This window comes from Parasteatoda tepidariorum, chromosome 3 (genome assembly GCF_043381705.1).
Source record: "Parasteatoda tepidariorum isolate YZ-2023 chromosome 3, CAS_Ptep_4.0, whole genome shotgun sequence".
Lineage (NCBI taxonomy): Eukaryota > Metazoa > Arthropoda > Arachnida > Araneae > Theridiidae > Parasteatoda > Parasteatoda tepidariorum.
The window spans coordinates 32,475,005-32,489,014 of record NC_092206.1 but is presented as its reverse complement, the minus strand read 5'-3'; the positions used below and the strand labels follow the sequence as shown (position 1 = coordinate 32,489,014).

Here is a 14,010-nt window from a genome sequence, read left to right as displayed (position 1 = left end):
ATAACTTTAGAATCATATAGTTATGCGAATAATTCAGACATACAATTATGTTAAAAGGCCAGGATAGCCTGATTGGTAGGGCACTGGGCCCATCTTCAAGAGTTCGTGGGTTCGATCCACTCCAGACGAAGACTCTGTAATACTATAGACTATACAGACGAAGACTATAGTAAATGGTGACTGATGCACGTGATATCTGTCGAGTCACAAAGTCCTCCATGTTCCCATAACAAATCAATACCTCTGGGGGTACTGTCCTAGAATTTCCTTGTCTTCTGGATTGGTTCAAAATTACAAGGCTACGGAGTTGAACGTATGTAGTCGTAAACCCATGAAATTTGGTCGGGNTTACAAGGCTACGGAGTTGAACATTAGTAGTCGTAAACCAGAAATCGGTTCGGCTGTTCAACGACGGATATAAAATATAAAAAGTAAAATTATATGAAGAAATTTTAGATAGTATGTTTAAAAATGTTAAAGTGTAGTGTGAAGGAATATCGGCTAGCTCAAATTAATTGTAAATTAGGACAAAAGTGACTAAAAGTACACTTAATAAAGAAATTTAATTAATAACCACAGATACAAGCATAAATTACATTTAACAAAAGTAAAAAGAATTAAAATTTAAGAAAACTGGGGGAATCATGTTTAGGGTTTCATATCCGAACTTGAACTGAGTCTCGGTGGTGGGGACATATGTGGCACCACAGGGAAATGGTTTGTTGCTACAGATAAACTACCCGCTACAAAAGTAAGTTTTCAGTGTGATTTTCTTTATTTTTTTACTGGGTTTACACCACACAGTGAAACATTTTCCAAATAAATTAAGCTATGTTGAAATAATATTCAGAGATCCATTTACGTTTTGTTTTAAAAAATATATATGAATTTGTGTATTATGAGGAATAGTTTTTTAATATACAATGCTTAAAACAAAGTTTTAACGGATGTATAAGTGTTTTCCCCATCGCTATTTAATAAAAGTTTGTTCCGCAGAAATATTTGTTTCTTTAATTAAAATAACTTAGCAAAACATTAAAGTAAAAATGTCAACTTAATGAGAAATTCTACTTAAGAATAAATTGCACAATCCTTTTCATAAAATATATGACGCTTTGCTGTAGCTTAAATATCCTGCAGTCTCTTCTTTAATACATGAAGAAATACTGTTATTATCCACAAATGAAAACAAAAGTGTATATTTCGTGGGGAAATGTTTTCCTAATGTAAATCGTGCCTTTTTATTTTATAGTTTTGAACAATTTTTGCGGAAAATAAACTACAAATATTCGGTAAGTTCATTTTAGAGCTTATTAAATTACCTAATCTTTTCAAAAAGGTAAGTCTAAAAAAGTTTTTGTTTGTGAATAGTTGAGTATTGATATTGCTGTTGTTCCACTACACGGTGAAAAAGAATTCTGTTAAAAGTGTTGTATTGCATAACAGTAATATTTCTGCTTTTTCTTCTTTTCTTTTTTTTAACCGGTACCATGGTAACGGTTTTTGGAAAATCTGATTTTCAAAACTACAGTTGTTATTACCATACATTTAGTATAAAACACAAAACTGAAAGGTAAATTTAACTGAAATACTTTTTATGCCATGATCTAAGATTTCACGATAAAACCACTATATTTTACTTAATTTTACAAATTTTATCACATATTATAAAACCCTATTATATTGTTGTTTGTATCAAAATCATTGCAGAAGAACTTCGGTAAAAACTAACGAGCTTTTTGGCGTCTCCGTAGAGCCAGAAACATGATAGTTTTTACCATATTTTGGTAGTTACGACAATAGAATTTTTTCTCAGTGCGCATTGCACCGAGTTTGCAGTAAAAATATTATTATTTTTTGAGCAATAAAAATTTCAGTGTAGTAAATTAGACTTTGGTTAACGTAATGATTCATTAATTTAATTAATTTGTCGTTACATTTCTATTATTTCAAAATAGAAAATAACTTGAATGGAATTATAAAGCACCTGTTAAGTAAATAACACTAAACCAATTTAAATATATGAGAATCTGTAAAAAAATACTTTGTTTCATTTTAAAATAATAAAGGTTTAATTCATTTCCATTGCTTTTGAGTTTCCACAAATTTTTAATTATTTGTCTTTCTTAAAGTGCACAAAATTTACAGTGGTTTTTAAATTGTATAAAATGTTTTTCGAAAATTGGAAAGAATCTGCAGTCATTCTATATTTTGCTTAACAATTCTGTTCGAATTAGATGTTAGTTTTCGAAATATATGTTATATAACTTAACATATCAAACATACTTATAATAAATAAATAAAATTTCGTGTCTATTTTCGTAAATTAAATAGCTTTCTGCCTTAATAAATTAGTCAATTTGGTATAATCATAATAGCAGTTTTATATCTGAAAATTGGAGTATTTTAATGTGGTTCGTTAACAAGATCCATCATTTCACAAAAAGGAGTAAAAAGGAACTTTTTCTGCTGATTGCGCGGGTGATGCATCGATAGGAGGTTCTATTTAATCAAGTTCCTAGGAAAATCATAGGGAAGAATAATTTAATACTGCGGGAGAATTATCAGATACTATTGAAATAACTCATGAAAAATAATTTGAGCAGAAAGAAATCACGTGTCATTTTAAATAATTGAGCGTATCATAACTTGGTTATCTTATTTTCGAAATGTTATTTACTTTGAGCATTGTATTTTATAACTGTCGCTGAACATCCAAACCAGTTTAGGGCTTACGACTACCAATGTTCCACATTCCAACACATTGCAATTTTAAACTCCAACACATTGCCATTTTGATCCCAATCCAATAGACAAGGGTAATCCTGGATAAAGTATTGCAAGAAATTCTGTCTTCACGGAGGTCTCTTTGATGGAACTGAACAGCGTTTGCGATACATGGAGAGGAAAACCACGGATAACTCCCACAGTTAACCTGATGGCAAGGTGAGTCTATATCCAGGATTCGTTTACCACTGAGGATATTTTATGCCAGCACTGTGCGAGCCGGGTGCGTAATTTATATTGACCAGCTGTCGTTGGGATTAGAACCTGAGTCACCGAGTGGTCTATCCCCTGAGCCACCACGGTTCAAATTTTATTGTAAAATACTTCAAATAATTTTCCTTTAACGTTTGTAATACAGATTTAAGTAAACTTTCGATTATCGTCACAGCTATATAGGTTATCAGTGAGCTTTTTACTCTGGACACAGTTTAAAAGGCGTTTTTAAGAAAATAAACACAACTCAAAACACTCATTTTGGAAAATAAACACATCTCAAAGTAAGTATTTAATAAAATGATTAACATAGCATTTGAATTCTTTCTTCAAACTTCTCTTGAGAGCATAGTTCTTTTTTTATAGTATAAACTATTGGATACAAATAAATTCGTAGTGTTACTTCTTCCTTAAGTACTTTTTTTGTTGAAAAAAATTCAATCTCTTTGAAAAAGCGTTAAAAGTCAATACTTGTTTTTAGAAGGTTGTCACAAGACGTATAAATTTAAGATGTAGGAATTAAGGTTCTTAAAAACCACTTATCGTTCCATATTCTGAATTAGAAGAGATAGACGGAAAATTTATATCTGTAATATTCTCTTCAATATGTGTAATTTCCTCAGCAAGACATTTCCCGCAATGATTTATTATCTTAATGATTATAGTGGTAGCAAAAAATAAGTGCTGATTTCTTCATTTAGTTGTTAAATTTTTGTTGAACATTCAAAAGCCGCATTTTTCACCATTATGTACTATTAATTCTATGTGTCATATTACCGTAGAATGACATATAACCTAATAATATGGGTAGTAAAAAGTAAAAAATTAATTTCTCAATGAAGATTTTTTTTTTACGTTTTATAGAAAAAATTATAAATTTTCCACTTAGAAGTTTTTATTTTAATATATAGTTTTTTGAACAGGTATATAACTGAAATTAAATGTTATCAGCTCACAAGTACAAATTTACTATTAGAACTAGACGTTTAGCAGTAAAAAGCATACACATTTGATAGCAACAATTACAATTCGTTTTCTTACGAAAAGCTGTAATTAGTGCAAGCGAAATTACTTTCTTCATTTGTACAATGCCATGTTTTTCAATGCCGAATAAGCTTCATAATTGAAGAAGTAATTTGTTTTTCCTTTTTTTGTCTGCAATATACAGAAATTTCCTGGGAACGTGTCCTTAAATTAAAAAAATAAAACACTCAAATATGTTTATGCTTTCTCAGAAACTCCTTGCTTCATTCAACACAACTAAAAAAGAAAAGATTCATACCATGTATATAAATAGAATATGTTTTTATATGAAACTACCTTTCATTTCTGCTAGTCTCTATGCTAAACATTCAATTGTAATAGTTTAAAGAAATATTGATAATATATTTGATATAAAATGTTTATCAATCATTTTTAGAAAAGCTAAATATAATGTTTCAGAGATAGGATATATTTATTCAAGTAAAATGGAATGAGAAAAAAGCATAAGGATGAAATCTGAGAAAAGGGAAAAACGAAAAACATTCAAGAAAGAGGGTCTACAAAGCACCCAAAGTTGTTTTGCATTTTTCAGGCAGAAACATTGTAAAGGATAAAAGAAGAATATGTGAAATTTAAACTAAAGAAAAGCAAAATGGAAAAGGTTCAGAAATTTCTTAGAAAGTTTCAACCACATAAATTCTTAAAATATCCTAGGCTGTATTTTCGTATAAAAAAAATCCAAAAATAGTTTTTTTTTCTAAAGAAAAATATTAGCTCACTTCCTACATAACATACGCCTCTTTCAAATAAAGATATATTTATGAAGATTTTAATTATTTTTTTCAATTATGAAATTAAAATTTGTTAAAAATTGTTTACGCATGCACTGGATTATTTACATATGCTATTTTCTTTATTTCTAAAATCAATTTTATGATAATTCGGTTTTCATTTTAATAAATAAGTACACACAGACTCAGTCTAGTCACATTACTCTGACTTTCGACGACAACGTGAAATAAACAATCAAATAAGACAGGTGGAGGTTTTTTACAGTAAAGCGTACGTAAAGAGTATCCAAGGAAATCGGGAAACTTTGTTGTTGTTGACGTCATGTAGAATTGGCGTAATTCATCCAACATTCAGAAGCACAGGATCATGGATTTCCGAGCTAAAGCAGCTAATTTTGTAAACTGTTCTGGCGCCACCGTGTTAAAAGTTAACAGTGCTTGGTAAAATAGTACTATCCAAAATCAATGACTTGACAAATGTGGTTATTGCAAAAAGACGTGGAACCGTTAAGCAGCTAATTACCATGATGAACTAAATAGTTATCAATACTGTCTTTTCAACAACGGTAGAGTGAACGTTGCTGAATATGGTTTTCTGCTGCAGACACCTGGTTAATGCGCTTCTGCTGACTATGTTAAACAGCGACAAAGGTTCTGTTCTCCAGTACTACACCTGGAAACCCACTCAGTGGCATATACATCTTGCCGTATACACCTTGGAATATCTGAAAGCATACTCTACGCAGAAGAGCCAGAAGCGTCCATGCTGGAAGATGGAGCATTATGGTTTAGGGAATGTCATTGCGACATTCTCTTGGTTCATTCAACATTGTAGAGGGCACGATGGATAATCATATGACAGCAAATGATTTTGTGGACCATGTCCATCCCTTTATGTAGATTCTTCTCCTCCTGATGATAATGTGACGTGTCAAACAGCTCTCAGAGAACGTGATTGTTCAAAGAGCACCATAAAGAGTTTACCGCACTCCCCTGAAAGTCAAACTCCCCGGACATAAACCTAACTGAGAACCTGTGGTATCATCTCAATGGAGAAATCTGGCAATTGAACCTTAACCATGTAGACCAGTTTAGCTGGCCACGGCATTGGAGTCGGCATGACTTAACACTGTAGTGAACAACTTCAAGAAACTAATTTACTCTCTTATTGCTTGTTTGCCGCGGTCAGCTCTGCGAAAGGTGGTTATTCTGGTTTTAGACTGGTGGTCACATTAATGTTACTGGACTGAGTATATTTATCCATGTACCTATAAATAACTTTGCATGTTATGCCAACCAAGATAGTTAAGATTCAAATATATGAAGAAAAAAATTCTTTCAATGCTTTCAATCTTTATCTGCAAAAATGAATTCTTTAAACATCTATAGGTTACGTTTCAATAACAATTAAAGTAATTTAATGTGCTATTTTGAAAAGATAAATACATCTCTTTACAATGAGTTTTCATCACGTTTCGACAATTTATTATAAAAATTTGCATCATAAATAATAGTTACTAATGGTCATGCTCATCATAGTCATACATAATTATTTTTTTTATTTATTCAACTAAAACTGTCTTTCTTGCGCTCGAGCAAGAAAAAATTCAAATTAAGACCCCAAAATTTCACAGGCTTATTTCTTATATACATGAAGGATATTATATGTGATTTCTCAAGAGGAGAATAATTTTGTTCCGTGAGATTACATGTATTTTAAACTCCGCTCCTAACGTTGCATAAAATACAGCTTTTGTCATGATTCAAAAGTTACCATAAATGTCAAATTTAAATTACATTAATGACCTATGCAATTCTTTCATACATCTCCGACGATCAGCTGGCCTGTCTTTTTTACATAATTACATCTTCCCGAGATTTCAAACAGCCGAAAAAAACACCTAATGCTGCGGAAGTAACATTTTTCCTTTTCTTACATGTCCGTATTTGGATGTTTACGGGACACTTTTTAATTAATTTGACAATAATTGATGTTGTGGAGGATTTGTTATTTAAAATATAATAATGTTATGTACAACAAATTTTAATATCTTCAAAAATATATATTAGCTTACTAAATGGGTACTTTTGAAGGATACTAAAATCGGAAGAACCAAAGATTTATCGGTATCCTGTAAAATATATACCTTTCAATCTAATTCATGGTAACGAAGTGCGAACAGGCTTAGAAAAGACCAAAGTCTATCCTTGAGTTTAAGATTATAATTCATTTTTAATAGATTTAATTTGTTAATATTTTTTGAAATTGAAAATTTAATTTATTGTTTAACTATGCTCTTTGCCTGTCAGCAAACTCTGAAACCACGAGAAAAACCTCTTTTTTGTCTTTTCGTTTAATATTGCTAGCTCCAATATTTCCTTGCTATAAACTCAAGGTAGCGAGATAAAAAGGTATCTCAAAATGATCCAAACAATACTACAGTCTTAAGAAGAAAATGCCATGGAAATTGGTTTCACCGCTCCAAAAATATTGAGAAAATTTCAATATGCAACAATGAGTATCAACAATGGATTTTCGTATTTTCAATATTCGAAACAAATTACATGACACCTAAACGTTGCGAATGTTTACAAACCACCTCATGAAAGTTTGCAAGGTGCAGAAATAAACGTAATTCAAATAGCTATTCTTATTCCGAAATCAAACATTCATGCAGACAAATTTTCGCTTCTATCTACAAAGAGATATGAGATTTAACATTGAATGGGAGGACTCACAAAGAAGGTATCCGGCATGCCATTCGCAAACCAAGAGGAATTTTTTTCGAAAAATATTTTTCTTTTCTTCTTTTTCTGCTTTCTATATGTTGGTTATTAAATAAGATGTATGAAACATTTTATCGTCTCTTTCGCACTTATTTCAAAAATATAAATTATTGAAAACGTAAGACTGGGCAAACGCTCTTTGCAAGGAATCGCAGCATTTAACCAAATGCATGATAAATAATGCACTTGAAAGAAATCACTTTTTAGATTAAAAAATAATTTTAAGGGATTTCAGGTTAAGACGCAATTATACATCGATTTCTATGCGTCTGATGCAAGGTATAAATGCATTAAACTTAGTAGCCTCTCTTTCTTGTCAATGTTTTTGAAGAGTTTTCATATTTCCTGAACCGGGGTTTAATTGCTAGTTAAAAAAATACGACGTTTTCTAAATTTGATTTCTCAGGAACTTTTTGACCGATTTCACTCAAATTATGCATTTTGCCGTGCAAATTATATTCTTTAAAATGATGTAAGTAAGTTTTGTTTTGGAATTGTCTTTGCCTCTTTTTTTTTCTTTAGTACTCACACAGTTTTATTGATACATTTTGCTTTACCTATATAAATACCATATTAGGAAGCACTATTTTTGTGGTTATAGTCATGCGAGCTGATGAAGAGATTATATGTCTTTTTTTTCGTCAGAGAAACCGTTAAATAGGAATGATATAGAACCTTTTACCCTCACATCTTTAAACTTCAAATTTTTAACACGGCTAATAAAATGGATTACACTATGGGTTTCGTAAATAATAATAGCACGAAAACCGTTCATAGTTTGCCCAACGTCATTGGACGCCCGGATATGAAATCTATCGTCCAATGAAAATATTTTGTGTCATTGAAACAGTGAAATCATGATCATTGAAACAGTTCAGGAAAAAAAAAAACTCAAAAAATGAAAAATACCTTCAACTGATTATTTTTTTCAAAACACATTAAAAAAACGTATACAAGTATTTATACAATATAATGTTTTAGATACGCCGACCAGTGGCCGAGTGGTTAGCGCGTCTGACTGCGGAGCTGTTGGTTGCGGGTTCGAATCCCACTCAGAGCATGGATGTTTCTTTCTCTCTGTGTTCTATGTTCTTTCTCCTTTGTGTGTGATTGTTTGAATGTGACTCGCCCTTTAAACGGGTTTGTGGTTGTGTGACGTGGGCGACGCTGCTCCACCGCCGTGACTTCGCCACAGGTGCCCACTGGGTAACGAGAGGAGAGTAAGCTGTGCAGGCACTTTCTGAGGCCAATGGACAATAGTTCCAAGTACCCGCCATTAAAAAAAATGTTTTAGATATTTTTATTTTATTTCACTGAAAATTAATTTACTGAAACTCATCAACATAGTTTCTTTTTGTTTTCCACCATAGCAAGAATTTTATTACAACAATAATTTGGTTATACTTAAAAAATATAACAAAAATTCCGGTATTTTTAGATCAAAGAAACGATTTATGGAAACTAAAATACAATATTACTTTAAGAAAGACAACAGAAGTTAAATCTTTCAAATATATTTATAGATAACTAGTTTATGTTTGATACTGGGTAAAAGAAGAAAAAAAATCGTAAGTTGACGGAAAAAAAAAGCCTAAAACTATTTTCTTATCCCATCTAAAAAAAGAAAAAAATATATATAATAAATTTCAAAGCACGCAGGTGCGCGTCAAAATTGTTTCTCTGGATGAGAGAGCAAGAAAAAAAAACATAGCCAAAGAAATAATGCAGAAAGAAAGAAAATCGGGGAAAAAGGGATAAAAAAATAAAACAAAGAAAGAAACAGGAGTTACTTCCCTCCTGTCTTCAGCTATGTAATTTATTATGCATGCTTCCATCGGCGGAAAAACTCAGCTCTTGAAGCTGATCGAAAACGGACAAGAAGGGACTTAAAGGGGAAAAAAAGGACAAAAAATAGCAAAACGGCGTCATTTGTCACCCTTGTGGTCTTCTAAGAAGGTCACCTACAGGAATGATTTTGTCTCCTTCCCCGTGGGAAAAGGGGTCGTCGCTCTAGACAAGGACAAACGGAATTTCGATGTAATACTCTATCTATTTTGAAAAATGTTACTTTAGCCTAAAGCCACTCTTGGAGGTATTAGAAATTCAGTTTTTAAATTCCCAAATGGGATATTCATGCTCATACTAAGACAGTTAGAGTTTTAGTTTTAATACTTTTCAATAGAAAATATTGTTGAGAAATAAATTCTTTAATACAAGAGAATAAAAAGAAATAATTTAAACAGCATTTTGATATGATATTTTATAAAATTGGACTTTTTTGGCATTTTGATGCGTAAGAAGTAAAACCATTTGGCATATTTACTTTTTTTGCAGGCAATCGGAAAGAAAACGCTATAATGTTTTGAATAGAGGCTCTTTGATGCTAGAGATCATAAACTTAACAAGAAATTAATATATTTAGCTGGCATTTGTGTACTTTTTATATCCGCCGTCGAACAGCAAACCCCAATTTTAGGTTTTTGACTACTAATGTTCAACTCCGTAGCCTTGTAATTTTGAACCAATCCAGAAGTCAAGGAAACTCAAGGATCAGTACCCCCAAAGGTATTGCTTTGTTATGGGAACATGGATTTTGCGAATCGACAGATTTAACGTGCATCAGTCACCATTTACTACACGGGAGTCTTTGGCTTGCGTGGATCGAACCCACGAGCTCTTGGAGATGGGCCCAGTGTCCTACAAATCAGGCTATCCCGGCCTATTTACATTTGTGTATAAGGAGGTCCACATCTACATTCAATTTATCAAGGAACTTTACTTCTTCAACCCTCCGAATTAAGTTCCAACCAATAAGAATGCCGGCTGTACAAAATTTCACTTGAATCGGACAACTACAAAGCAAGCCTAAATCACCCGGAAATTAACACTTATTGCTAAATTTAAAATTATTTTATTTGTGAGTAACACAACAGTCACAGAATATTTACAATGAATAATTCATACAGAATCAAAACTTGTAAAAAGATTGAACATTTTATTTTCTTAAAAGTGGATTTATAGCAAACTAAGTATATTTAACTGTCTTTATCAAAGATCTACTAAATATATGCTTTTCATTTTTATCTATTGAGAGAATATTGTATTCTTGCATCAGTTTCTTGCAACATTTTTCACATCTTCACGTTTTTTTATTTCATTTTTGTAATTAACATTACCTCAACAACGACAACTTTCTTGTAGAAAATCTCTTAAAAGTCTTTGCAGAGAGGTTTTTTAAAAAAAAATATGCTAAACCTCATGGTTTAGGAAGGAAAAACAAAACAATTTGATGCAAAATGTATCTCTTTAGATGATATAGTTTTTTTTTTCGGAAATACAGCATGATAATTTGCGGTTGAGGTAAATGAATAGTTCTCATTTGGCCGATAAGAAAAGTACCTGTAAATCTCTAAAGTTTTACGAGCCACAGGCATTCTGCATTTAAACAAAAAATAAAAATGAAAAATTTGTATTTCTGCTTTCAAATACTCAAACATGAAAACAACTTATTTCAAAGTATCCACTTTTAACTGATCACCACCACTGTCATTTGATGAAATTTTACTGTAACTTTAGTTTTTAGAGAAATTTTATTGTAATAATTTTACTTTTATCTCCGTATACCCCCCTGGGGTGGGTCGGAGTTCAACCTTCTTATTTCAAAGTATCTAATTGCATTTTGTTCTCAAATAACGATAACGCCCCAAAGTCACTGTTTTTGCATTTTAAAAATAGTAACCATTCAAGCTTGAAAAAGTGTTTGAATACGATAAACAGACACAATTCCTGATTTTTAAGTAAAATTTATTCCTTGAATACAAAAAAGAATAACTTCAAAATGCAAGAATAGCGGCACCAAAACATTTTTAATTTCCTTTCTTTTCAGGAATTGAATATTTTAATTAGCGCTTACATAGTGAAAAATTAGAAAAGGGATAATTTACTTTTTTACAAAGTTTAAACCATTTGAACTGCATAGAGATAAGAGTAAAGTTCAGTGATGAAAAAAGAGCAACTTTAGTGTTTACGAACAAAAGAGGTTAAAAAAAAGTTTCTTTCAAATTTCAATGAAAGTTTTTTGTTAAAATTACTTTTAAAAGTGATTAGAGGACTTACAAGCCGTTGAATAGGAGAAATTGCGCATCGTCTTTGTTTAAAGTGATGAAAGGTATTTTAATAAATTATCATTGAAAACACAAAGAAATACATTGTTTCCAATCTTTATTACTTTCTTTTTCCCAATGTTATTCTACGAACTTATTAGGAAATTAGAGATAACATTTACATTTTTGTTATTTCGTTGCTGTTGAAAATCTGATAATAACTTTTAAAAGATGTTTACATTATTATAAGATTTAAAGGCAAAACATAAGCCAAGAATGTAACAGCACATTTTTTGTTATACGATAAATCTATTATATCTGTATAATCATTATTTTATTCTATTAATTTGATCCTTAACTTCTTCATTAATGTTTTTTATATATTAAACTGCATAATGTGCTACTTATTCATCCCAAAATACTTATTCGATCCCAAATAATTCAGAAATTTAATTTATCAAATTTTATAAAGGTTAATGTTAGATAATTCAATGCTTGACAACGTTGGTGTTGGTGTGTATTCAGAACTCTTTGCGTTCTATGCCACCCTTGGTCCATTGTGGACCAATTTTGATGGAGAACTGGAAGCAATTAGAATTGCAACAGAACATATCAGGGTTATATCAGTTCAGATTGCCAACATAGTTATTTTTTCAGACTCTCTATCAGCCACCCAGGCTATTGCTGCACATAATGTTGCAGAGTCAAATATTATTGACTCCTGCAGAAGAAATATTAATCTCCTAGCTTCTGAGGGAAGGACTGTTGTTCTGCAGCAGATTCCATCTCATGCAGGAATAAATGGTAACGAATGGGCTGATACATTAGCAAAGAAGGGAACAGAGATTTTGCAGGCAGGTAATGCCAAAGTACCATTTTCATCAATTAAAATAATTATAAAAAATATTGTGAAGAAAAGCTATGATGCTAATTTAGTAGAAGAAATCAAGAATAAGAAAAGGAGGTATTCAATTAATAAAATTCAAAACTCCCCTAGATCCACTGCAGTGGCGGCGTTCCGTCTGGAGACTGGACATGACTGCCTTGCTAAACATCTATACAGAATTGGTATATTTAGCAGTCCTATGTGCACTTTGTGCAACCAGAACTTTGAGATGGACAAAGATCATTTGCTCAGTTGTTCTTCATTAAATGAAGAAGATTTATTGAGTCGATATTCGTCCGACTAGAGAGTTGATGCAATGTGGTATCCAGCCACTGATTCTCATTCATGTTTAAGTGGTTCACGTTTTTCAAGTATTTATTGTTCTTCTCATTATATTGTTCTAGTATTGTTCAATGGTTCAGATTTTTGTTTCATATGCTCAAATCTCATGCATCTTTGATGCATGGGGGCCAATGATGTAAAGTCAAGTGCTTTAGCAATAAAAAAAATGTTAGTTGATTCAAAAAGGTTTATTTAACAAACTAACACGAAACTTTTATTTTAAAATTTTATCATTCATTGCAGAAACATAGTATTCTTGTCGATTTCAAAATTATATTTCCGGTTCTTATGAATAAAAAGATGCGAATAAAGCACAAATAAAGTGCATAAATGGTTATACAGTTTGTCTATAGAAAAAACTCCCTCGCCACAGAGTCTAAAGCAGTTTGTTGCTATGGAATGGAGTAGTTCTAAAAGGGGAGCTTATGTCTCACCTGATTCCCGTTTTCTCGTCGACCAGAGCCAAAACCTGTCTTAAATAAGAACCCGGCATTCTTACTTGAAATATTTATGGCTGTAATCATAGCCACCGTCACTGATCCAGATGAATGGTTAGGGGAGTTCTTTCCCCATACAGACTCTACTGCAGTATCGGTTCCATAAACAAGAACCATCGTCAGTGTCTCAAAACCTAGTGGCAGTAGAAAGAATTAGAAATAAATGCGTGCAAAGTGGTTTTACCTGGTAGGACAAAGGAGCAAGTTTGAGCAGATAATAAAAGACGAATGTTAAGATAAGAAAGTTAACAGATATGATTGGGTTGTGTGGAAACACCAGGGTACAAAAAATTAAAGTAGAGCACATATTTAAACATTGGAAAAGAATAGGACGCTGCAAAAAGCATCGGGAAAAATATTGGAAATTTTAGAAGTATGGAAATATTCTCATAAATCTAGTTCGGTGTAGAAAGAAAAGTGTTGAATAATTTTAGGAGAAGAAATTTCAAACCTATGATTAGAATTTCTAGTATGTAGGAAGATGGAAGTTCATTTAATATTCTTTTATTATCTTCTTTAAGCTTATCCCTACCAATTAAATTGCTTTACACGCGTTCATCTCTTTACTTTTCTACCGTCACCAAATGATTTAAACACTTAAGAAGGTTCTTAATTAAAGA

At 31.7% G+C, this 14,010-nt stretch overlaps 1 protein-coding gene across 1 annotated transcript; it reads left to right on the top strand.

Annotated features, from left to right (window-relative positions):
• Window positions 1–12,141: 12,141 nt before the first annotated feature.
• Window positions 12,142–12,855, top strand: LOC107447240 (uncharacterized). Its single transcript, XM_016062111.1, has one exon. It carries the CDS (start codon window positions 12,142–12,144, stop codon window positions 12,853–12,855), a length of 714 nt encoding a protein of 237 aa, XP_015917597.1.
• The last annotated feature ends 1,155 nt before the right edge of the window (window positions 12,856–14,010 follow it).